Source organism: Salmo trutta, chromosome 26, assembly GCF_901001165.1.
Source record: "Salmo trutta chromosome 26, fSalTru1.1, whole genome shotgun sequence".
NCBI lineage: Eukaryota > Metazoa > Chordata > Actinopteri > Salmoniformes > Salmonidae > Salmo > Salmo trutta.
The window spans coordinates 45,586,057-45,613,311 of record NC_042982.1 but is presented as its reverse complement, the minus strand read 5'-3'; the positions used below and the strand labels follow the sequence as shown (position 1 = coordinate 45,613,311).

At 43.6% G+C, this 27,255-nt stretch overlaps 1 protein-coding gene across 1 annotated transcript; it reads left to right on the top strand.

The window, feature by feature from the left end:
• The first annotated feature begins 22,818 nt into the window (after positions 1 to 22,818).
• On the top strand, positions 22,819 to 23,559 carry LOC115163935 (putative protein TPRXL). Its single transcript, XM_029716127.1, has one exon. It carries the CDS (start codon positions 22,819 to 22,821, stop codon positions 23,557 to 23,559), a length of 741 nt encoding a protein of 246 aa, XP_029571987.1.
• Positions 23,560 to 27,255: the final 3,696 nt, after the last annotated feature.

Genomic DNA, 27,255 nt, shown 5'->3' with positions numbered 1-27,255 from the left:
CGATTTCCCTAATAATCTTGTTTAGACTTTGATAAATGCACAAAATCTGATAAATGCACAAAATCTGATAAATGCACAAAATCTGAAAAATGCACAAAATCTGATAAATGTATAAAATCTGATAAATGCACAAAATCTGATAAATGTACAAAATCTGATAAATGTACAAAATCTGATAAATGTACAAAATCTAAATCAAGGTTCTACCGCAGCAGCCATGTTATTTTGGGGAAGCCGATTTGATTCTGAGTTTAGACATAAAGTTTGTATGTGGACATTATTTTAAAAAATATCCATACTTCCGCATATAAGGATAGAGAGGCTGGAGCTGCTGGTGCTGGCATATGATCAGATCACATACACATCTGCAGTTGACTTAGCCTCTCAAGCCATGACAGAACTGAAGCAAATCGTACAATCTGGCCAGGTTTATATCAATATTTTAATTTTGGTAACATCGCACAGTGTGACAATGTCAATCGTAAAAGACTGAAATCCGACCTACAGTCTGCAAAGGTTGTAATGTTAAGAATGAACAGCATTACTACCTGTTAGTAAATACATTAGATTAATATTAATAATAGATTAATATGAGATAAATGTAATGAGATCTAGTTTGCTAGACCAACAAACAGTTTACTAGAGCAAGAAACAGGAGCCTGTGAAATACACTGAATGTCAATGTGGCAGCTGTTGTTGTTCCAGATACTACTTTCCAAATCACACAATGTCCGTCCAGGCTCAAGGCTGCTTCGCTGGGCCCACCGGACTGGCTGAGACCGGGGGGGACAAGCACTGGTGACTCTTAAAAGCTTTTAAAGCAGCCAGCCTCTCTCTGTTGGGGCACAGAGCTGGATAACAATACAACATTCATGGGAATGGGAATGGATTAAATTAAAGTACATTTGTGGACATTTTGTGGGGTTGATGGTTTGCTGAGATGTGTGGGAAATTGTTAATTGAATAAATGTGATTTTGAAACAGTAGTAGTTTAGTTAGATCACCAAGGACAAAGATTGAATATTTGGCAGACCGCCCTCAGCATTAAAGCAAAAACACATATACGGTATATTATGAGGGATGGATTTCAAAATCTTTTTCTGTTATCCACATAGCATGGACATTGGAATTATGATTTAAATTCAGACTTGTATCGTCCTAAACCTATCACAGAATATCTGTGAGTCAGTTATAATCAGTCTGTCCACATGTAAAACAATGTGAGCCAATGCCTTTTCCAGCTTTCATGTCCAGTAAGTAGCTGTAATGGTGACGGCTTCCCATTAGCTGTATGTGTTATAAATCAACAGGATATAAGAAAGCAGCTTGGACTAACCATAGTGCCCCGGGGGAAACCCACTCACCACTCCACCTCCCACTCCTCCTCTCCTCATCCCCCGTTCCCTCCAATCACAGCATCCTTTAACAGGTCCCATGTTGGGAAGGTGAAAGGGGAGACAGGGTTTTAACAGTAACTTAATACATTACCTGACAAAAGTGGCAATGATATATAGACCCCTAAGACATGTCTATTATCTAATGGAGGAGTCTACTGTATTTTCTAATGGAGGAGTCTACTATATCTATTATCTAATGGAGGAGTCTACTATATATATTATCTAATGGAGGAGTCTACTATAGCTGTATCTATTATCTAATGGAGGAGTCTACTATAGCTGTATCTATTATCTAATGGAGGAGTCTACTGTATCTATTATCTAATGGAGGAGTCTACTATAGCTGTATCTATTATCTAATGGAGGAGTCTACTATAGCTGTATATATTATCTAATGGAGGAGTCTACTGTATCTATTATCTAATGGAGGAGTCTACTGTATCTATTATCTAATGGAGGAGTCTACTATAGCTGTATCTATTATCTAATGGAGGAGTCTACTATAGCTGTATATATTATCTAATGGAGGAGTCTACTGTATCTATTATCTAATGGAGGAGTCTACTGTATCTATTATCTAATGGAGGAGTCTACTATAGCTGTATCTATTATCTAATGGAGGAGTCTACTGTATCTATTATCTAATGGAGGAGTCTACTGTATCTATTATCTAATGGAGGAGTCTACTATAGCTGTATCTATTATCTAATGGAGGAGTCTACTGTATCTATTATCTAATGGAGGAGTCTACTGTATCTATTATCTAGTGGAGGAGTCTACTGTATCTATTATCTAATGGAGGAGTCTACTGTATCTATTATCTAATGGAGGAGTCTACTGTATCTATTATCTAATGGAGGAGTCTACTATATATATTATCTAATGGAGGAGTCTACTATAGCTGTATCTATTATCTAATGGAGGAGTCTACTGTATCTATTATCTAATGGAGGAGTCTACTATATATATTATCTAATGGAGGAGTCTACTATAGCTGTATCTATTATCTAATGGAGGAGTCTACTATAGCTGTATCTATTATCTAATGGAGGAGTCTACTATATATATTATCTAATGGAGGAGTCTACTATATATATTATCTAATGGAGGAGTCTACTGTATCTATTATCTAGTGGAGGAGTCTACTATATATATTATCTAATGGAGGAGTCTACTATATATATTATCTAATGGAGGAGTCTACTGTATCTATTATCTAGTGGAGGAGTCTACTGTATTTTCTAATGGAGGAGTCTACTATATATATTATCTAATGGAGGAGTCTACTATAGCTGTATCTATTATCTAATGGAGGAGTCTACTATAGCTGTATCTATTATCTAATGGAGGAGTCTACTGTATCTATTATCTAATGGAGGAGTCTACTGTATCTATTATCTAATGGAGGAGTCTACTGTATATATTATCTAATGGAGGAGTCTACTGTATCTATTATCTAATGGAGGAGTCTACTGTATCTATTATCTAATGGAGGAGTCTAATGTATCTATTATCTAATGGAGGAGCCTACTGTATTTTCTAATGGAGGAGTCTACTATAGCTGTATCTATTATCTAATGGAGGAGTCTACTATAGCTGTATCTATTATCTAATGGAGGAGTCTACTGTATTTTCTAATGGAGGAGTCTACTATAGCTGTATCTATTATCTAATGGAGGAGTCTACTATAGCTGTATCTATTATCTAATGGAGGAGTCTAATGTATCTATTATCTAATGGAGGAGCCTACTGTATCTATTATCTAATGGAGGAGTCTACTGTATTTTCTAATGGAGGAGTCTACTATAGCTGTATCTATTATCTAATGGAGGAGTCTACTGCAGTGGTTCTTAACCTGGGTTCGATCGAACCCCAGGGGTTCGGTGAGTCAGTCTCAGGGGTTCGGCGGAGGTCAAGACACACACCTGACTCATATGATTCGTGATGACACGCCCCGCTTGGCCATCATTGGCTGCAGGTGATCACGCAACATCGCTTGGCCTATCTGTGCTGCAGGGAATTTGGCGCGCTCAGTAGTCAAATTGTGACTGTCGTGATGGTACGTCGTGTGATTTCTTTCTTAATATTTTAATCCCTTCATACTAACTATGTCGAGCAAAAAAATAAAGTGGTCGGACGAATATGTACAATATGGATTCACATGAATAACGGAACGTGATGAGAGTCAGCGTCCTAACTGCATGATTTGCAATGTCTAGTCTAGCACCGGCAAAACTAAGAGAACACTTCCTTAAGCTGCATGGAGATGGACAATACAAGAACACAACGCTCGCTGAATTCAAGGTGAAGAGAGACATTTTTCCAATTAAGAAGGGTTCGGTGAATGCGCATATGAAACTGGTGGGGGTCAGTACCTCCAACAAGGTTAAGAACCACTGGTCTACTGTATCTATTATCTAATGGAGGAGTCTACTGTATCTATTATCTAATGGAGGAGTCTACTGTATCTATTATCTAATGGAGGAGTCTACTGTATCTATTATCTAATGGAGGAGTCTACTGTATCTATTATCTAATGGAGGAATCTACTGTAGCTGTAACTATTATCTAATGGAGGAGTCTACTGTATCTATTATCTAATGGAGGAATCTACTATAGCTGTATCTATTATCTAATGGAGGAGTCTACTGTATCTATTATCTAATGGAGGAGTCTACTATAGCTGTATTTATTATCTAATGGAGGAGTCTACTGTATCTATTATCTAATGGAGGAGTCTACTATAGCTGTATCTATTATCTAATGGAGGAGTCTACTATAGCTGTATCTATTATCTAATGGAGGAGTCTACTGTATCTATTATCTAATGGAGGAGTCTACTGTATCTATTATCTAATGGAGGAGTCTAATATATATATTATCTAATGGAGGAGTCTACTATAGCTGTATCTATTATCTAATGGAGGAGTCTAATGTATCTATTATCTAATGGAGGAGTCTACTATATATATTATCTAATGGAGGAGTCTACTGTATCTATTATCTAGTGGAGGAGTCTACTGTATCTATTATCTAATGGAGGAGTCTACTATATATATTATCTAATGGAGGAGTCTACTATAGCTGTATCTATTAACTAATGGAGGAGTCTACTGTATCTATTATCTAATGGAGGAGTCTACTGTAGCTGTATCTATTATCTATTAGAGGAGTCTACTACAGCTGTATCTACTTTCTAATGGAGGAGTCTACTGTATCTATTATCTAATGGAGGAATCTACTATAGCTGTATCTATTATCTAATGGAGGAGTCTACTGTATCTATTATCTAATGGAGGAGTCTACTGTATCTATTATCTAATGGAGGAGTCTACTATATATATTATCTAATGGAGGAGTCTACTATATCTATTATCTAATGGAGGAGTCTACTATAGCTGTATCTATTATCTAATGGAGGAGTCTACTATAGCTGTATCTATTATCTAATGGAGGAGTCTACTGTATCTATTATATATTATCTAATGGAGGAGTCTACTATATCTATTATCTATTGGAGGAGTCTACTATAGCTGTATCTATTATCTAATGGAGGAGTCTACTATATATATTATCTAATGGAGGAGTCTACTGTATCTATTATCTATTAGAGGAGTCTACTATAGCTGTATCTATTATCTAATGGAGGAGTCTACTATATATATTATCTAATGGAGGAGTCTACTGTATCTATTATCTAATGGAGGAGTCTACTATAGCTGTATCTATTATCTAATGGAGGAGTCTACTGTATCTATTATCTAATGGAGGAGTCTACTATAGCTGTATCTATTATCTAATGGAGGAGTCTACTGTATCTATTATCTAATGGAGGAGTCTACTATAGCTGTATCTATTATCTAATGGAGGAGTCTACTGTATCTATTATCTAATGGAGGAGTCTACTGTAGCTGTATCTATTATCTATTAGAGGAGTCTACTACAGCTGTATCTACTTTCTAATGGAGGAGTCTACTGTATCTATTATCTAATGGAGGAGTCTACTATAGCTGTATCTATTATCTAATTGAGGAGTCTACTGTATCTATTATCTAATGGAGGAGTCTACTATAGCTGTGTCTATTATCTAATGGAGGAGTCTACTGTATCTATTATCTAATGGAGGAGTCTACTACAGCTGTATCTATTATCTAATGGAGGAGTCTACTATATATATTATCTAATGGAGGAGTCTACTATAGCTGTATATATTATCTAATGGAGGAGTCTACTGTATCTATTATCTAATGGAGGAGTCTACTGTATCTATTATCTAATGGAGGAGTCTACTGTAGCTGTATCTATTATCTATTAGAGGAGTCTACTACAGCTGTATCTACTTTCTAATGGAGGAGTCTACTGTATCTATTATCTAATGGAGGAGTCTACTATAGCTGTATCTATTATCTAATGGAGGAGTCTACTGTATCTATTATCTAATGGAGGAGTCTACTGTATCTATTATCTAATGGAGGAGTCTACTATAGCTGTATCTATTATCTAATGGAGGAGTCTACTGTATATATTATCTAATGGAGGAGTCTACTGTATCTATTATCTAATGGAGGAGTCTACTATAGCTGTATCTATATTACATTTAAGTACCATTGGCCTAGCTAACGTACCATTGGCCTAGCTGCCGTACCATTGGCCTAGCTGCCGTACCATTGGCCTAGCTGCCGTACCATTGGCCTAGCTGCCGTACCATTGGCCTAGCTGCTGTACCATTGGTCTGGCTAACATACCATTGGCCTAGCTAACGTACCATTGGCCTAGCTGCCGTACCATTGGCCTAGCTGCCGTACCATTGGCCTAGCTGCCGTACCATTGGCCTAGCTGCCGTACCATTGGCCTAGCTAACATACCATTGGCCTAGCTAACATACCATTGGCCTAGCTAACATACCATTGGCCTAGCTAACATACCATTGGCCTAGCTGCCGTACCATTGGCCTAGCTGCCGTACCTTTGGCCTAGCTAACGTACCATTGGCCTAGCTGCCGTAACATTGGCCTAGCTAACATACCATTGGCCTAGCTAACATACCATTGGCCTAGCTGCCGTACCATTGGCCTAGCTAACGTACCATTGGCCTAGCTAAGGTACCATTGGCCTAGCTGCCGTACCATTGGCCTAGCTGCCTTACTATTGGCCTAGCTAACGTACCATTGGCCTAGCTGCCGTACCATTGGCCTAGCTGCCGTACCATTGGCCTAGCTAACATACCATTGGCCTAGCTGCCGTACCATTGGCCTAGCTGCCGTACCATTGGCCTAGCTGCCGTACCATTGGCCTAGCTAACGTACCATTGGCCTAGCTGCCGTACCATTGGCCTAGCTAACATACCATTGGCCTAGCTAACATACCATTGGCCTAGCTGCCGTTCCATTGGCCTAGCTAACGTACCATTGGCCTAGCTAACATACCATTGGCCTAGCTAACATACCATTGGCCTAGCTAACATACCATTGGCCTAGCTAACATACCATTGGCCTAGCTGCCGTACCATTGACCTAGCTGCCGTACCATTGGCCTAGCTAACGTACCATTGGCCTAGCTGCCGTACCATTGGCCTAGCTAACGTACCATTGGCCTAGCTAACATACCATTGGCCTAGCTGCCGTACCATTGGCCTAGCTAACGTACCATTGGCCTAGCTAACGTACCATTGGCCTAGCTGCCGTACCATTGGCCTAGCTGCCTTACTATTGGCCTAGCTAACGTACCATTGGCTTAGCTGCCGTACCATTGGCCTAGCTGCCGTACCATTGGCCTAGTTGCCGTACCATTGGCCTAGCTGCCGTACCATTGGCCTAGCTGCCTTACTATTGGCCTAGCTAACGTACCATTGGCATAGCTGCTGTACCATTGGCCTAGCTAACGTACCATTGGCCTAGCTAACGTACCATTGGCCTAGCTGCCGTACCATTGGCCTAGCTAACGTACCATTGGCCTAGCTGCCGTACCATTGGCCTAGCTGCCGTACCATTGGCCTAGCTAACGTACCATTGACCTAGCTAACGTACCATTGGCCTAGCTGCCGTACCATTGGCCTAGCTGCCGTACCATTGGCCTAGCTAACGTACCATTGGCCTAGCTGCCGTACCATTGGCCTAGCTGCCGTACCATTGGCCTAGCTGCCGTACCATTGGCCTAGCTGCTGTACCATTGGCCTGGCTAACGCACCATTGGCCTAGCTGCCGTACCATTGGCCTAGCTAACGTACCATTGGCCTAGCTGCCGTACCATTGGCCTAGCTGACGCATGAAGGCATGCCAGTGTGAATAGGCTACATCCATCCAGCACCTGTTTCAAGTTCGGTTTCCAAGTTTCCAACTCTCCCTCTAAGCGCTGAGCTGGTCTGCTGTAAAGGCAACCTGCTTACTCTCACCATGAGCCTGGTAGGACTGGTACTGACACCGTGAGCCTGGTAGGACTGGTACTGACACCGTGAGCCTGGTAGGACTGGTACTGACACCGTGAGCCTGGTAGGACTGGTACTGACACCATGAGCCTGGTAGGACTGGTACTGACACCGTAAGCCTGGTAGAACTGGTACTGACACCGTGAGCCTGGTAGGACTGGTACTGACACCGTGAGCCTGGTAGGACTGGTACTGACTGACACCGTGAGCCTGGTAGGACTGGTGCTGACACCGTGAGCCTGGTAGGACTGGTACTGACACCATGAGCCTGGTAGGACTGGTACTGACACCGTGAGCCTGGTAGGACTGGTACTGACTGACACCATGAGCCTGGTAGGACTGGTACTGACACCGTGAGCCTGGTAGGACTGGTACTGACTGACACCGTGAGCCTGGTAGGACTGGTACTGACACCGTGAGCCTGGTAGGACTGGTACTGACACCGTGAGTCTGGTAGGACTGGTACTGACACCGTCAGCCTGGTAGGACTGGTACTGACACCGTCAGCCTGGTAGGACTGGTACTGACACCGTGAGCCTGGTAGGACTGGTACTGACTGACACCGTGAGCCTGGTAGGACTGGTACTGACACCGTGAGCCTGGTAGGACTGGTACTGACACCGTCAGCCTGGTAGGACTGGTACTGACACCGTCAGCCTGGTAGGACTGGTACTGACACCGTGAGCCTGGTAGGACTGGTACTGACACCGTGAGCCTAGTAGGACTGGTACTGACACCGTGAGCCTGGTAGGACTGGTACTGACACCATGAGCCTGGTAGGACTGGTACTGACACCGTGAGCCTGGTAGGACTGGTACTGACACCATGAGCCTGGTAGGACTGGTACTGACACCGTGAGCCTGGTAGGACTGGTACTGACACCATGAGCCTGGTAGGACTGGTACTGACTGACACCGTGAGCCTGGTAGGACTGGTACTGACACCGTGAGCCTGGTAGGACTGGTACTGACACCGTGAGCCTGGTAGGACTGGTACTGACTGACACCGTGAGCCTGGTAGGACTGGTACTGACACCGTGAGCCTGGTAGGACTGGTACTGACACCGTGAGCCTGGTAGGACTGGTACTGACTGACACAGGGAATGTTGATCACTCAGGTGCTTTAACTCAGACAGGATATAGGGATATAATCACTGTACCGTCTAAACCACTGAGAATCAGTGTACCGTCTAAACCACTAAACCACTGAGAATCATTGTACCATCTAAACCACTGAGAATCATTGTACCGTCTAAACCACTGAGAATCATTGTACCATCTAAACCACTGAGAATCAGTGTACCATCTAAACCACTGAGAGATTTATTTCAATATAACCAGAAATATTGTATTTTCAGCTGTTTGAAGCTTGTGGACAAAACCGAAAGTAAAAGACGCAAAAACTAAACTTAAGAACGGGAAGCACAGAAATAGTGCACATAGAACATATCAACACTTCTTAGACTTGCTTTAAAATGAGAATGGCAGATCTATAACTCACATTTCTATGTAAATTTGGTCAGGACTCCAAAAAGTTAAAATAGATTCTTTCTTCTTATTTGTGTCCTTTAGTAGTGGTTTCTTTGCAGCAATTCGACCATGAAGGCCTGATTCACACAGTCTCCTCTGAACAGGTGAGGTTGAGATGTGTCGGTTACTTGAACTCTGTGAAGCATTTATTTGGGCTGCAACTTCTGAGGCTGGTAACTCTAATGAACTTATCCTCTGCAGCAGAGGTAACTGGGTCCTGTGGTGGTCCTCATGAGAGCCAGTTTCATCATAGGGCTTGATGGTTTTTGCAACTGCACTTGAAGAAACATTCAAAGTTCTTGAAATGTTCCTGATTGACTGACCTTCATGTCTTAAAGTAATGATGGACTGTTGTTTCTTTTTGCTTATTTGAGCTGTTCTTGCCATAATATGGACTTGGTCTTATACCAAATAGGGATATCTTCTGTATACCACCCCACCTTGTCACAACACAACTGATTGGCTCAAACGCATTAAGAAGGAAAGAAATTCCACAATTTAACTTCTAACAAGGCACACCTGTTAATTAAAATGCATTCCAGGTGACTACCTCATGAAACTGGTTGAGAGAAAGCCAAGAGTGTGCAAAGCTGTCATCAAGGCAAAGGGTGGCTATTTTGAAGAATCTCAAATATAAAATATATTTTGATTCGTTTTAACAGTGTTTTTGGTTACTACATGATTCCATATGTGTTATTTCATAGTTTTGATAAAGAAAAACCCTGGAATGAGTAGGTGTATCCAAACTTTTGACTGGTACTGTATATTGGCCTGGTAAGGGGAACCTCCATCCTGGCATCACACATTTTAGGGGCAGTCTAATCTCAGGGAACCTAATGTTAAATCTGTCACAAGAGACTAGGGAGTTTTTCCTAGCCACCGTGCTTCTAAACCTGCATTGCTTGCTGTTTGGGGTTTTAGGCTGGGTGTCTGTACAGCACTTTGTGACATCAGCTGATGTAAGAAGGGCTTTATAAATACATTTGATTTGATTGATTGATTGAGGAAGTCTAATCTCAGGGAACCTAATGTTAAATCTGTCACAAGAGACTAGAGGTAATCAGGATGAGGTAAAGCAGAGGGGCACAGCACTTCACCAATACGTGTCAGTTTATCTCAACAAACGATATAGGCCTGTGCTCCAGCTTTCTCGCGTTCCAGAGTTCCTTTCAGAGTCTGGCATTGGTGGGGAGTGACTGTATTAAGGGCAATTTATAGACAAGTAAAATAGAGGTGTACAGCATTTCACAAATACATGTCAATTTCCTTTGAATTCCATCCTGGCCTCCCTAAATGTTAAAATACCTTTGCAGCTACCCTTATTGACCTGACCACAAATTACTAAATGACTTGGCTGTAAAGTTTTATGAACAATTATGACATAATAAGTATCCCCTGGTTAACTCCTGGCAGAGTGAGGGAGGGGAGAGGAGGGAGGGGAGAGAGGGGAGAGGAGGGAGGGGAGAGAGAGAGGGAGGGAGGGAGGGAGGGAGGGAGGGAGGGAGGGAGGGAGGGAGGGAGGGAGGGAGAGGAGGGAGAGAGGGAGGGAGGGAGGGAGGGAGGGAGGAGAGAGAGAGAGAGAGAGGGAGGGAGGGGAGAGAGGGGAGAGGAGGGAGGGGAGAGAGAGAGGGAGGGAGGGAGGGAGGGAGGGAGGGAGGGAGGGAGGGAGGGAGGGAGGGAGAGGGAACCAAGTCATTGTTTTCTTTCCATTATTGTTGAGATGAATTGAAACAAGCCAATTGGTTTATGAAATGTAACCAACCAATCAGGCAGCACTGCAGCTGGACGCCCAATCTCCACACTCTGGGGCATTGTGAATGTACAACAATTTGATAGTAGACCAAAACATAAAAACATTTTAAGATGTTGATTCTTATTTAATATCTTATTTTAAATAATATTTTTCACAGCAGTGAAGTTCATTCCTCTCTGCAAAAGAGAAATCACCCCGACCAGAACAAAAGCAGCTGATCTGAGCCAGATAGTTTTATCTTCATGCCTGTTTGTCTTCATGCCCAGGACTGTGTGTGTGTGTGTGTGTGTGTGTGTGTGTGTGTGTGTGTGTGTGTGTGTGTGTGTGTGTGTGTCTGTGTGTGTGTGTGTGTGTGTGTGTGTGTGTGTGTGTGTGTGTGTGTGTGTGTGTGTGTGTGTGTGTGTGTGTGTGTGTGTGTGTGTATTGCTGCCGAGGCTGTGGCCCTCTCGTCCCTCATTGCTCATCAAGCAGGACAATTACGGCCGCGGGGAAAAACAGGCCATTCCTAACAAAGGTCAACCTCCGATTTAACTCCTCCCTCCCTCTCTTCCTCCGCAGAGCACAACTCTTGAGTCCCCCGGTAGACCTGGGGTCAAGACACCGAACCCACTACAGCCTATTGAAGCACTTGTGGGCTTTTGCACAAAGCAGCGAAGCCCTTAGCTCTTAGGGAGCTCAACTACCAGCAGAGGGTTTGATTCAGAGCTAACAAAAAGAGGACATGATGTGAGGCTGAGGCTTGGGAGCCTTCAGAAATAAGCCTGGCTCTGAATGCAACATGCCTGGGACCAGATAGGTGATTCAGGGAAGCCTTTTTTTACACCGTTTCAGTGTGTGTGTGTGTGTGTGTGTGCGTGTGCGTGTGCGTGTGTGCGTGTGTGTGTGTATATACAGCACATTTGGAAAGTTTTCTGACCTCTTGACTTTTTCCACATTTTGTTACGTTACACAGCCTTATTCTATATAAGGTCCCACAGTTGACAGTCAGAGCAAAAACCAAGCCATGAGGTCGAAGGAATTGTCTGTAGAGCTCTTGAGACATGATTGTGTCGAGGCACAGATCTGGGGAAGGGTACCAAACATTTTTGCAGTATTTGTTTTTATTTTATATGACTAGGCAAGTTAGTTAAGAACAAATTCTTATTTACAATGACGGCCTACCCCGGCCAAACCTTAACCCAGACGACACTGGGCCAATTGTGCGCTGCCCTATGGGACTCCCAATCACGGCGGGGTGTGATACAGCCTGGAATCGAACCAGGGTCTGTAGTGATGCTTCTAGCACACAGATGCAGTGCCTTAGACCGCTGTGCCACTCGGGGCCCCTAAAACACAGTGGCCTCAATCATTCTTAAATGGAAGAAGTTTGGAACCACCAAGACTCTTCCTAGAGCTGGCCACCCAGCCAAACTGAGCAATCTGTTGAGAAGGGCCTTGGTCAGGGAGGTGACCAAGAACCCGATGGTCACTCTGACAGAGCGCCAGAATTCCTCTGTGGCGATGGGAGAACCTTCCAGAAGGACAAACATCTATGCAGCACTCTACCAATCAGGTCTTTATGGTAGAGTGGCCAGATGGAAGCCACTTGTCAGTAAAAAGGCACATGACAGCCTGCTTTGAGTTTGTTAAAAGGCACCTAAAGTGGCTTCGGGACAAGTCTCTGAATGTCCTTGAGTGGCCCAGTCAGAACCCAGACTTGAACCCGATCAAACATTTTTGGAGAGACCTGAAAATAGCTGTGCAGTAATGCTCTCCATCCAACCTGACAGAGCTTGAGAGGATCTGCAGAGAAGAATGGGTGAAACTCCCCAAATAGAGGTGTGCCAAGCTTGTAGCGTCATACCCAAGAAGACTCGAGGCTGTAATCACTGCTAAAGGTTCTTCAACAAAGTACTGAGTACTAATATAATGTAATGTATAATAATGTAATATAATGTAAATGTAAATGTAATATAAAATGGGATATTTCATTTTTTTATTTTTAATACGTTTTCAAAAATTTCTACAAACCTGTTTTTGCTTGGTCATTATGGGGTATTGTGATGTCATTATGGGGTATTGTGATGTCATTATGGGGTATTGTGATGTCATTATGGGATATTGTGATGTCATTATGGGGTATTGTGATGTCATTATGGGGTATTGTGATGTCATTATGGGGTATTGTGATGTCATTATGGGTATTGTGTGTAGATTGATGGGGGGGAACGATTTAATCCATTTTAGAATAAGGCCGTAACGTAACAAAATGTGGAAAAAGTCAAGGGGTCTGAATACTTTCCAAATGCTGTGTGTGTGTGTGTGTATGTGTGTGTGTGTGTGTGTGTGTGTGTGTGTGTGCGCACGTGTGTGTGTGTGTGTATCAGTATGCTTTTCTCATAACAATAACCAACCAAGCAATGCTGTTTATTTCCCAATATCAATTAAACAATTGGAAATTACTATGAAGCATTAATTATGACACTTCAAACAGCTAAAACAACACAATAGTAGCCAACAACAACAAAAATAATCACTCATTAAGTTATTTGAACCTGCAATAAAATAAACCATTGTAATAAACAATTCCCTAGATGATTTAAAGCTTTTGATAATTCAGATATTTCAGTATTGAACAAAGTTTATGTTATATAGGCTAAATGGTGTAACAGTGATTGATGTAATTGATTGATTAAAATCTTCTGGAAGTCTTAAGTCCATAATATTATTAAATAGATATTATTAGCATTGGGGAGCAAAGCCTAGTGATATTAAAATTACATGGCCACCCAAGTCGCATAGCGTCTAGTATGTGCTGTTATATCGCAGCTAAGAAAAAACCTTGCCAGTAAAAGTACTATGAAAATATACAGTACATTTCTGTCATATCTATTATAGGTTCAATTGATCATCCGACTTCATCCTCATCAGGATTCAGACTATTGGAATTGATTCTTGTCTTTAGGTAGCTGAGGTACCCTGAAAAGGGTGTTGAGGGTTTTCTCAGCCAGGCTTTCAGCCACCTACCCCACGCAGAATGGTTCACCGTGTTGTCTGCACCGACTCAATCACCCCCTGACACACATTTCTAAAGAAATCGAAGAGATACATTGTGAAACATTTGATCAAATTCAAGTGTATTCAACCCGACACGACGTAGACATAAGCTTTGTACCGAGACACAATTTAGGCAACCCTGTCGGTAAAGCTACGGTAGCCCGGTAAATGACCACCGTCTTATCCGCTACACAGGGACCGTACAGTAGTCTACCAAAAACCCTGCATTATCTGTGTCAAAATGCACAATTCAGCATTCTCCAGTCGTTAAAGTACATGAACAGCTCTGAAATGGGGCTCCTTGGGCTGACTACCGATGAGAATTCTCATCTGCAGTTTAACGTTCACGATCCGGGACTTCAACCGATAAATCATTTGGATTCAACCGGAGCCCGAGCCCCTGTACGCAATTTCTGCTGCATGATGCTCGCGTACAGCTGTTTTGCAACATCATGCACATTTCCCTAATAAATATCCTTACCATTCCGAAGACACATCCAACGTATACACGTCGTTATTTGGAATGAATCGCCCCAAGACTAAAAAATGATTTCCGTTCCGGTAGAGTTGTTATTTCTTCCGTTAGAAGTGTAGATCAAAACAGCTCTCTCCTCATCACTGCCGGAGTCGCGGAACAGAAACGTATCGCCATCACAAACCGAAGGGGATCAATGGAAACGCAGTTTATGTATAATAATAATAATAAAATAAAAACAACTACATAAACCCGCGGGACTATTTGTGGTCAGAAAAACAAAAACAGAAGAAATGAAGAGCTGAAGAATAGGAGAGAAATGGCAGGAAAAAGTCCCTAAACACAGTCACACGTTGAGTCACACAGTGCACAGAGAGAGTGGTGAAGCTGCAAACCAGCAGCACAGCCGAGGAATGGCAACCAAGCAGAGAACTCACGATTTACAAAACTGGTTCGTACCATGGAGGAGAAAAGGGGTGTGCGTGGAGTGGTCGCCCCCTTCGGTACCAATCTACATCTCTCCATATCATATTTTCTGACTGTTCTTATTATCCCTATTCATAAAGAGATGTAAAGCAGTGGGGGGTAACATTTAGTAGAGTACATATAGCTCGCTTTAAACTAGTATCCTACTGATTGTAGCCTAGTATAACCGTGGAATAGAGGGGGCTATCGAAGCTAACCAACCATATGAGAAAGCATAACTTCTGACTCAGCCAGGCTATTTTTTTCTTGTAGAGTTTTCATTATAAATTTCATAGCCAACATCGATAGATATTCATTTTTCTAATGAAAACATTGTTTGATAATAACACCAAATATAATATTAACATGTATTATTCACAGGTTTATATTCTATAATGGGGAAATAACTCCACAGAGTTTGGGAAGATTGATTTTATACTAAAATATAAAGTTTTGGTCCCATTTTTCATGAGCTGAAATAAAAGATACCAGAAATGTTCTATATGCACAAAAAGCTTATTTCTCTCAAATGTTGTGCACAGATTTGTTTACATTCCTGCATTTCTCCTTTGCCAAGATAATCCATCCACCTGACAGGTGTGGCATATCAACAAGTTGATTAAACAGCATGAACATTACACAGGTGCACCTTGTGCTGGGGGCAATAAAAGGCCAGTCTAAAATGTGCAATTTTGTCACACAACACAATGCCATAGATGTCTCAAGTTTTGATGGAGCGTGCAATTGGCATGTTGACTGCAGGAATGTCCACCAGAGCTGTTGCCAGATAATTGAATGTTAATTCCTCTACTATAAGCATAGTTTTCCAACATAGTTTTTAAAGAATTTGGTAGCATGTCCAACCGGCCTCACAACCGCAGACCACGTGTATGACATCGTAAAGGGCGAGCAGTTTGTTGATGTCAACATTGTGAACAGAGTGCCCCATAGTGGCGGTGGGGTTATGGTTATAGGCAGGCATAAGCTACGGACAACCAACAAAATTGTATTTTATCGATGACAATTTGAATGCACAGAGATGCCGTGATGAGATCCTGAGGCCCATTGTCGTGCCATTCATCTGCTGCCATCACCTCATGTTTCAGCATGATAATGCACGGCCCCATGCAACAAGGATCTGTACACAATTCCTGGAAGCTGAAAATGTACCCGTTCTTCCACGACCTGCATACTCACCAGACATGTCACCCATTGAGCATGTTTGGGATGCTCTGGATCGACATGTATGACAGCGTGTTCCAGTTCACGCCAATATCCAGCAACTCCGCACAGCCATTGAAGAGGAGTTGGACACCATTTTACAGGCCACAATCAACAGCCTGATCAACTCTATGCAAAGGAGATGTGTCGCGCTGCATGAGACAAATGGGGGGTCACACCAGATACTGACTGGTTTTCAGATCGACGCCACTACCTTTGTTTTAAGGTATCTGTATATCTGTATTCCCAGTCATGTGAAATCCATAGATTAGGGCCTAATTTATTTATTTAAATTGACTGATTTCCTTATATGAACTGTAACTCAGTAAAATCTTTGAAATTGTTGCATGTTGCGATTATATTTTTGTGTAGTATTGTTATTGTGCCCCTAGCACATGGAATGACCAGCAGGCCATTTTGAGGCTTGACTCTCCAGTCTGGAAGGATCAGTACGGGACTTTGGTGAGGAATGTGGCGAAGGAGAACTGCACTTCTTTTGGTTGATGTTTTGATTGATGTCTACTTTTATCTGTCGCTTTTTTTTAAATATTAGATTTGTTGTAATGTGTCATTCTGCATTTATTGTGTGGTTTTGAGACTGATTCTGTTGAATATTGTTCCCTGGGCACCCTTGTAAATGAGACCCTGGTTAAATAAAAGTTAAATGAACAATTATGGACAATCAATTCAACGTATAATTATCACAATTCTAGCTGTGGGAAAAAAGGAGTCTTGTTTATGAATAGGTGTGTGTGTGAAGTTCACATATGAGTTGTTTTCATAGGAACAAACCCAACATGTGACCAGAAGTTACCCCCCCCCCCCCAACCACAGGTCCAAATCCTCTGACTCCAGACCAGTACCAGAGATTAGTAGGTTACAAAGGAACAGGACCATTCTCTTGTTCACCCTGACACTACTTTTGTCCCCCAATGTTTAAATGACTCCCGTCCCTAAATCCTTCCCCCCTAAAACCCAATGCCGTTGGTTCCTGGTTTCAAAAGAATGGTCCCTAGTTCTGGAAGTATGTATGGTGGCCCTGGGAACAACAGAGGCCAGGGAGAAGGAGAGGAGAGTATGTATGGTGGCCCTGGGAACAACAGAGGCCAGGGAGAAGGAGAGGAGAGAGGGAGAAGAGGAGGTATGTGTGGGCTTTAATTCACTGCTTTATCCCCTTAAAGCTAATCTGGGCCTGGCTTAGGGTCTTACTGCTCACCAGCTCACAGCCTGTCAATGGATGAGTAAAAAGTTAAATATGCTTTTAGATGTAAAGAGGCAGGACTGGAGCTAGCTGTCAGCAGCCTGGGATTGGGATTGTGGTTGTGTCATTGTGGGGTTCTGAGACGAAACCCTCCGGTGATATAGACAACAGGAAGAAAGGACCCAGCTGAGGGTCCGTCCCAAATGGTACCCTATTCCCTTTATAGTGCACTACGTTTTGACCAAGGCTCATAGGGGGGCGATAAAGGAAATAGAATTCCGTTTGGGACACACACTGAGTCTCATTATAAAAAGAGTCCCATGGGTTGACGATGCTGTCCGCAGGTGTTTGGTTAGTTAGGCCTTGTCCGTTTGATTTGACACAGTCACAGATACGTTCCTAATAAATACAGGTCGTACAAATCCAATGTTGATTTTTTTTTTTTAAGTGTGGAAAAAATATGTGAAATGTAAGTATTTCTGTCACTGCACAACTCTCGAAGACCATGAAATGCATTACCTCCATTTTGTCAGAGTTAGAATTGGTTCCATCATGTATGTTTTATAGAGAATGTAGACGTATTGAGAGGACATACACTGCCTTCAGAAAGTATTCACACACCTGAATTTAAAATGGATTAAATTGAGATGTTTTGTGACTGGCCTACACACAATACCCCAACATGTCAAAGTGGAATTCAGTTTTTTTTAAATGTTTTACAAATGAATGAAAAATGTAAAGCTGAAATGTGATGAGTCCATAAGTATTCAACCCCTTTGTGATGACAAGCCTAAATAAGTCCAGGAGTAAACATGTGCTTACCAAGTCATATAATAAGTTGTATGGAATCACTCTGTGTTCAATAACAGTGTTTAACATGATTTTTTTATGACTACCTCATCTCTGTACCCCACACATACAATTATCTGCAAGGTCCCTCAGTTGAGCAGTGAATTTCAAACACAAAGACCAGGGAGGTTTTTGAGTGAATTGCAAAGAAGGGCACCTATTGGTAGATGGGTAAAAATACAATAAAAAGCAGACATTGAATATCCCCTTGAGCATGGTGAAGTTATTAATTACACTTTGGATGGTGTATCAATACACCCAGTCACTACAAAGATACAGGCGTCCTTCATAACTCAGTTGCCGGAGAGGAAGGAAACCGCTCAGGGATTTCACCATGAGGCCAATGGTCACTTTAAAACAGTGACAGAGTTTCATGGCTGTGATAGGAGGAAACATAGGAGGGATCAACAACATTGTAGTTACTCCACAATACTAACCTAAATGACAGAGTGAAAAGAAGGAAGCCTGTACAGAATACAAATATTGCAAAACATGCATCCTGTTTGCAACAAGGCACTAAAGTAAAACTGCAATAAATGTGGTAAATAAATTAACTTTATGTCCTGAATACAAAGCATTATGTTTGGGGCAAATCCAACACATCACCTGGTACCACTCTTCATATTTTCAAGCATGGTGGTGGCTGCATCATGTTATGGTTTTGCTTGTCATCTGCAAGGAGTTTAAGATAAAAAATAAACGGAATAGAGCCAAGCACAAGCACAATCCTAGAGGAAAACCTGGTTCAGTCTGCTTTCCAACAGACACTGGGAGACAAATTCACCTTTCAGCAGGACAATAACCTAAAGCACAAGGCCAAATATACACTGGAGTTGCTTACCAAGACGACATTGAATGTTCTTGAGTGGCCTTGATTCACAGTTTTGACTTAAATCAGCTTGAAAATCTAAGGCAAGACTTGCAAATGGCTGTCTAGCAGTGTTCAACAACCAAATTGACAGCTTAAAGAATTCTTTAAAGAATAATGTGCAAATATTGTACAGTCCAGGTGTGCATAGCTCTTAGAGACTTACCCAAAAAGACTCACAGCTGTAATCGCTGGCAGAGTGATGCTAAACATGCTCTGGGGTGTGAATACATACGTAAATGAGATATTTCTGTATTTAATTTTCAATAAATTTGCCAACACTTCTAAAAACACTGTCATTATGAGGGTATTGTGTGTAGATGTGTGTGAAATACAAATCTATTTAAGACATTTTTAATTCAGGCTGTAACACAACAAAATAAGTCAAGGGGTAGGAATACTTTATGAAGGCTCTGTAGGTAGGTAGTCTGACTGCACCATTTCTGAAAATATGTCCCAAATGGCACCCTATTCCCTATATAGTGCACCCTATTCCCTATATAGTGCACCCTATTCCCTATATATAGTGCACCCTATTCCCTATATAGTGCACCCTATTCCCTATATATAGTGCACCCTATTCCCTATATAGTGCACCCTATTTCATTTGCATATAATTGACCACTATAGGGAATTTAATGAATACATGTTTTGGTTACATGTCAGTGCATTATCAGGAAGTGTTTTGAGTGGGGTGAAGATGGAATATCACAAAAGGGTTGATTACTCGGTGAAACGTTTAACTTCAAAGCATCCCTGGCCTGGCGATGATCAAGGCCTTCAGACTAGAGTCTCTAGGCTTCTTCAGCAGCAGGGTTTTCAGTGTAGTGTGCAGGTTGGTGATAACAGGGCTATATTAACACCACAGACTGAGAGGCGTAGGCAACTCTGTGTGGACAGAAATGTGGATAGAGTCCGTCATCAATAGGAACAATACATGGAGTGTGAAGGTGAACCACACCGAGTATACCAGTCCATTGGGTGGTGGACCATTCTTGATACACACAGGACACTGTTCAGAGTGAGAGAAAAAAAACAGCAGCATTGCAGTTCTTGACACACTCAAACCGGGTGCGCCTGGTACCTACTACCCCACCCCGTTCAAAGGCACTTTAAATATGTTGCTCATTCGTAACACGTGCACACTAACAGTGACATGCTTACTTCCCAACAGAGTTACAGGTAAAGATTTGTATAAAATAGAATAAGAAAATAGTGACAAGAGGAATAAATATTTAGTGAATAAAAACAACATGGCTACATACAGGAAGTAGAAAACAACATGGCTATATACAGGAAGTATAAAATAACATGGCTATATACAGGAAGTAGAAAATAACATGGCTATATACAGGAAGTAGAAAATAACATGGCTATATACAGGAAGTAGAAAATAACATGGCTATATACAGGAAGTATAAAATAACATGGCTACATACAGGAAGTAGAAAACAACATGGCTATATACAGGAAGTATAAAATAACATGGCTATATACAGGAAGTAGAAAATAACATGGCTATATACAGGAAGTAGAAAATAACATGGCTATATACAGGAAGTAGAAAACAACATGGCTATATACGGGGAGTAGAAAATAACATGGCTAAATACAGGGAGTAGAAAATATCATGGCTGTATACAGGAAGTAGAAAATAACATGGCTATATACGGGGAGTAGAAAATAACATGGCTATATACAGGAAGTAGAAAATAACATGGCTATACACAGGAAGTACCAGCACCGAGTCGTGTGCTGGGGTACGAGGGAATTGAGGTAACTACAGCATTTACATATTGGTAGGGGATTAGCCAACAAAATAGATAGAATGCAGCAGCAGTTTGTGGGGAGTGTGTGTGTGTGTGTGTGTGTGTGTGTGTGTGTGTGTGTGTGTGTGTGTGTGTGTGTGTGTGTGTGTGTGTGTGTGTGTGTGTGTGTGTGTGTGTGTGTGTGTGTGTGTGTTGGGGTGTCCGTGTATGTATGCGTGAGTGTGTGGGTAGAGTCCAGTCAGTGTGAGGGTAGAGTCCAGTCAGTGTGAGGGTAGAGTCCAATCAGTGTGTGGGTAGAGTCCAGTCAGTGTGAGGGTAGAGTCCAGTCAGTGTGGGTAGAGTCCCGTCAGTGTGGGTAGAATCCAGTCAGTGTGGGTAGAGTCCAGTCAGTGTGGGTAGAGTCCAGTCAGTGTGGGTAGAGTCCAGTCAGTGTGGGGGTAGAGTCCAGTCAGTGTGGGTAGAGTCCAGTCAGTGTGTGGGTAGAGTCCAGTCAGTGTGTGGGTAGAGTCCAGTCAGTGTGGGTAGAGTCCAGTCAGTGAGGGTAGAGTCCCGTCAGTGTGGGGGTAGAGTCCAGTCAGTGTGTGGGTAGAGTCCAGTCAGTGTGTGTGGGTAGAGTCCAGTCAGTGTGGGTAGAGTCCAGTCAGTGTGGGTAGAGTCCAGTGAGTGTGGGTAGAGTCCAGTCAGTGTGGGGGTAGAGTCCAGTCAGTGTGGGTAGAGTCCAGTCAGTGTGGGTAGAGTCCAGTCAGTGTGGGGGTAGAGTCCAGTCAGTGTGTGGGTAGAGTCCAGTCAGTGTGGGTAGAGTCCAGTCAGTGTGTGGGTAGAGTCCAGTCAGTGTGGGTAGAGTCCAGTCAGTGTGGGTAGAGTCCAGTCAGTGTGGGTAGAGTCCAGTCAGTGTGGGTAGAGTCCAGTCAGTGTGTGGGTAGAGTCCAGTCAGTGTGTGGGTAGAGTCCAGTCAGTGTGTGGGTAGAGTCCAGTCAGTGTGGGTAGAGTCCAGTCAGTGTGAGGTAGAGTCCAGTCAGTGTGGGTAGAGTCCAGTCAGTGTGTGGGTAGAGTCCAGTCAGTGTGTGGGTAGAGTCCAGTCAGTGTGGGTAGAGTCCAGTCAGTGTGGGTAGAGTCCAGTCAGTGTGAGGGTAGAGTCCAGTCAGTGTGGGTAGAGTCCAGTCAGTGTGGGTAGAGTCCAGTCAGTGTGTGGGTAGAGTCCAGTCAGTGTGGGGGTAGAGTCCAGTCAGTGTGGGTAGAGTCCAGTCAGTGTGAGGGTAGAGTCCAGTCAGTGTGGGTAGAGTCCAGTCAGTGTGTGGGTAGAGTCCAGTGAGTGTGTGGGTAGAGTCCAGTCAGTGTGGGTAGAGTCCAGTCAGTGTGGGTAGAGTCCAGTCAGTGTGTGGGTAGAGTCCAGTCAGTGTGTGGGTAGAGTCCAGTCAGTGTGGGTAGAGTCCAGTCAGTGTGTGGGTAGAGTCCAGTCAGTGTGTGGGTAGAGTCCAGTGAGTGTGTGGGTAGAGTCCAGTCAGTGTGGGTAGAGTCCAGTCAGTGTGGGTAGAGTCCAGTCAGTGTGTGGGTAGAGTCCAGTGAGTGGGCATAAATTCAGTGCAAGAGAGTTGGTTTAAAAATGTGTCAGGGTAGTTATTTGGTTAGCTACTTAGCAGTCTTCTTTAGCAGTCTTATGCCTTGGGGGTTAAAGCTGTTCAGCGTCCTGTTGGTTCCAAACTTGATGCACTGATAATGCTTACCATGCTTTAGCAGAGAGAACAGTCTGTGACTTGAATTTTTGAGGACAGCAAAAAGGACCAGAAAAACAGGTTTCTGACGGTAAACGTGTACCAGAGAACAGCTCTGTCATGGTCCAGGGCAGTGAGGCTGCACTCAGCTTAAAGGAAGATAGTGGAGACCAAAATAAGGACAAGGACAGCACCCCGATCTCTCACCTCAGGCACTCCAACAGCACCCTGACCTCTCACCTCAGGCACTCCATCAGCACCGCGACCTCTCACCTCAGGCACTCCAACAGCACCGCGACCTCTCACCTCAGGCACTCCAACAGCACCCCGACCTTTCACCTCAGGCACTCCAACAGCACCCCGATCTCTCACCTCAGGCACTCCAACAGCACCCCGACCTCTCACCTCAGGCACTCCAACAGCACCCCGACCTTTCACCTCAGGCACTCCATCAGCACCGCGACCTCTCACCTCAGGCACTCCAACAGCACCGCAACCTTTCACCTCAGGCACTCCAACAGCACCCCGACCTCTCACCTCAGGCACTCCAACAGCACCCCGACCCCTCACCTCAGGCACTCCAACAGCACCCCGACCTCTCACCTCAGGCACTCCAACAGCACCCCGACCCCTCACCTCAGGCACTCCAACAACACCCCGACCCCTCACCTCAGGCACTCCAACAGCACCCTGACCTCTCACCTCAGACACTCCAACAGCACCCCGATCTCTCACCTCAGGCACTCCAACAGCACCCCGACTTCTCACCTCAGGCACTCCAACAGCACCCCGATCTCTCACCTCAGGCACTCCAACAGCACCCCGACTTATCCGGTTGTGTGGTATGGGTTACTGAGCTGAAGGAGCAGCCCCCCAGCTACACCACCTCCAGACTGCTGAGAGACAGGCTGGCTCTGTTAGAGGTATGGGTTACTGAGCTGAAGGAGCAGCCCCCCAGCTACACCACCTCCAGACTGCTGAGAGACAGGCTGGCTCTGTTAGAGGTATGGGTTACTGAGCTGAAGGAGCAGCCCCCCAGCTACACCACCTCCAGACTGCTGAGAGACAGGCTGGCTCTGTTAGAGGTATGGGTTACTGAGCTGAAGGAGCAGCCCCCCAGCTACACCACCACCAGCCCAGACACAGAGCTTCTACAGGACCAGATCAACCAGCGCTGGACCCAGCTGAAGAACTCTATCCAAGAGCTGAGAGAGAGCCTTACCACAGCTCTTGAGGAGGTAAAGGCCACCATGAGGAGAGAGCCTTACCACAGCTCTGGAAGAGGTAAAGGCCACCATGAGGAGAGAGCCTTACCACAGCTCTGGAGGAGGTAAAGGACACCATGAGGAGAGAGCCTTACCACAGCTCTTGAGGAGGTAAAGGCCACCATGAGGAGAGAGCCTTACCACAGCTCTGGAGGAGGTAAAGGCCACCATGAGGAGAGAGTCTTACCACAGCTCTGGAGGAGGTAAAGGACACCATGAGGAGAGAGTCTTACCACAGCGCTTGAGGTGGTAAAGGTCACCATGAGGAGAGAGCCTTATCACAGCTCTTGTGGAGGTAAAGGTCACCATGAGGAGAGAGCCTTACCACAGCGCTTGAGGTGGTAAAGGTCACCATGAGGAGAGAGCCTTATCACAGCTCTTGAGGTGGTAAAGGTCACCATGAGGAGAGAGCCTTACCACAGCTCTTGTGGAGGTAAAGGTCACCATGAGGAGAGAGCCTTATCACAGCTCTTGAGAGGGTAAAGGCCACCATGCGGAGAGAGCCTTACCACAGCTCTGGAGGAGGTAAAGGTCACCATGAGGAGAGAGCCTTACCACAGCTCTGGAGGAGGTAAAGGCCACCATGAGGAGAGAGCCTTACCACAGCTCTTGAGGAGGTAAAGGCCACCATGAGGAGAGAGCCTTACCACAGCTCTTGAGGAGGTAAAGGAGGAGATGGCAAAGGAGTTGTCTGTCATCAAGAGGGTGCTGCAGCATAGAGAACAGACTGTAGAGACTCCCAGAGAGAAGCTTCAGCCCCTCACCACGCCAACCCCCCCCCCCCCCCCCCCCCCCCCCCCCCAAATGACCCAGCCCCAGACTGTAAACCCTCGACTCTGGTAAAACCCACTGAGGTGGCCATCCTCATTGACTCAAATGGGAAATTCATCCAAGAGGATAAACTCATCCCCCACCACAAGGTGTCCAAAATATGGTGCCCAAAAACACAGGATGTACTCCACATCCTGTCCCAGCCTGACTTTGGCACACTAGGCCACGTTATTATTCACACCGGCACGAACAACCTGCGAGAGGAGCAGGAGAGAGTAGGCAGCCTGGTGAACAGAGTAGCAGAGAGGAGCAGGAGAGAGTAGGCAGCCTGGTGAACAGAGTAGCAGAGAGGGCCTCTGAGTGGTTCCCCAACTCCCACATCACCATCTCCACTCTGCTGCCCCGCAAAGACTTTCATCCCCGTACCATTCAGAAAGTCAACGCTGACATCCCTCTGAACAGCTCAGTAGTTAGTAGTTACTGTATTTCTGTTACCCTGTTTATCACTCTGAACAGCTCAGTAGTTACTGTATTTCTGTTATCCTGTACATCCCTCTGAACAGCTCAGTAGTTAGTAGTTACTGTATTTCTATTATCCTGTATATCCCTCTGAACAGCTGAGTAGTTAGTAGTTACTGTATTTCTGTTATCCTGTTTATCCCTCTGAACAACTCAGTAGTTAGTAGTTACTGTATTTCTGTTACCCTGTTTATCCCTCTGAACAACTCAGTAGTTAGTAGTTACTGTATTTCTGTTATCCCGTTTATCCCTCTGAACAACTCAGTAGTTAGTAGTTACTGTATTTCTGTTATCCTGTTTATCACTCTGAACAACTCAGTAGTTAGTAGTTACTGTATTTCTGTTATCCCGTTTATCCCTCTGAACAACTCAGTAGTTAGTAGTTACTGTATTTCTGTTATCCTGTTTATCCCTCTGAACAACTCAGTAGTTAGTAGTTACTGTATTTCTGTTATCCTGTTTATCCCTCTGAACAACTCAGTAGTTAGTAGTTACTGTATTTCTGTTACCCTGTTTATCACTCTGAACAACTCAGTAGTTAGTAGTTACTGTATTTCTGTTATCCTGTTTATCCCTCTGAACAACTCAGTAGTTAGTAGTTACTGTATTTCTGTTACCTTGTTTCTCACTCTGAACAACTCAGTAGTTAGTAGTTACTGTATTTCTGTTATCCTGTTTATCACTCTGAACAGCTCAGTAGTTACTGTAATTCTGTTTCCTTGTTTATCACTCTGAACAACTCAGTAGTTACTGTATTTCTATTATCCTGTTTATCACTCTGAACAACTCAGTAGTTACTGTAATTCTGTTTCCTTGTTTATCACTCTGAACAACTCAGTAGTTACTGTAATTCTGTTTCCTTGTTTATCCCTCTGAACAACTCAGTAGTTAGTAGTTACTGTATTTCTGTTATCCTGTTTATCCCTCTGGACAACTCAGTAGTTAGTAGTTACTGTATTTCTGTTATCCTGTTTATCCCTCTGAACAACTCAGTAGTTAGTAGTTACTGTATTTCTGTTACCCTGTTTATCACTCTGAACAGCTCAGTAGTTAGTAGTTACTGTATTTCTGTTATCCTGTTTATCACTCTGAACAGCTCAGTAGTTAGTAGTTACTGTATTTCAGTTATCCTGTATATCCCTCTGAACAACTCAATAGTTACTAGTTACTGTATTTCTGTTATCCTGTTTATCACTCTGAACAGCTCAGTAGTTACTGTAAATCTGTTTCCTTGTTTATCACTCTGAACAACTCAGTAGTTACTGTATTTCTATTATCCTGTTTATCACTCTGAACAACTCAGTAGTTACTGTAATTCTGTTAATCTCACTCTGAACAACGTATTAGTTAGTAGTTACTGTATTTCTGACTGCTATTCTTTCTTTTTGCAACATGAAAAATCACTATCAGTTAGCATGTGGAACATTCAGGGCCTAAACTCATCAACCTTCAGACTGAAGAGTTTAGCACTGGAGTTCAACAACAATCTGAAAGATGTTGATCATTCTGCAGGAGACGTGGTGTAAGGCTGACATTGTCACTAACTGTCCCACAGGCTACAGGGAGGGTAATTGTGCCGTCACAGAAACACAGCTCTGTCAATAGAGGCAGAGATTCTCGGGGGATTATTCGTCTGGTACAAATCCGAACTACGAAATCAAATTGATCCCCTCAAAATTGGTAAATATCACATTTGGTTACAACTGAAAAAGATGTGTTCCTTTGCGCAATATACAATATATCCCACCTCAGAATCCCCATACTCCTCAGAGGAGATCTTCCCCACCCTTGAGGAAGAAACGTGCCATTTCCAGGCACAGGGAAATGTGCTCATCTGTGGGGACACAAATGCGCTCACAGGAACACTACCTGATCTACTGACCACACGAGGGGACAGCTTTATTACAGGCCATACTGTTTCTAACTGTCTTCATCTCCCCCATAGAAACAACAGTGACAGCACCAGCAACAAAAAACAGAAGGGATCTGTTACAGCTCTGTA

Bases quoted from the DNA above. Each gene is read 5' to 3' on its own strand.
- LOC115163935 (XM_029716127.1), top strand. From the start codon at position 22,819: ATGGTCCAGGGCAGTGAGGCTGCACTCAGCTTAAAGGAAGATAGTGGA.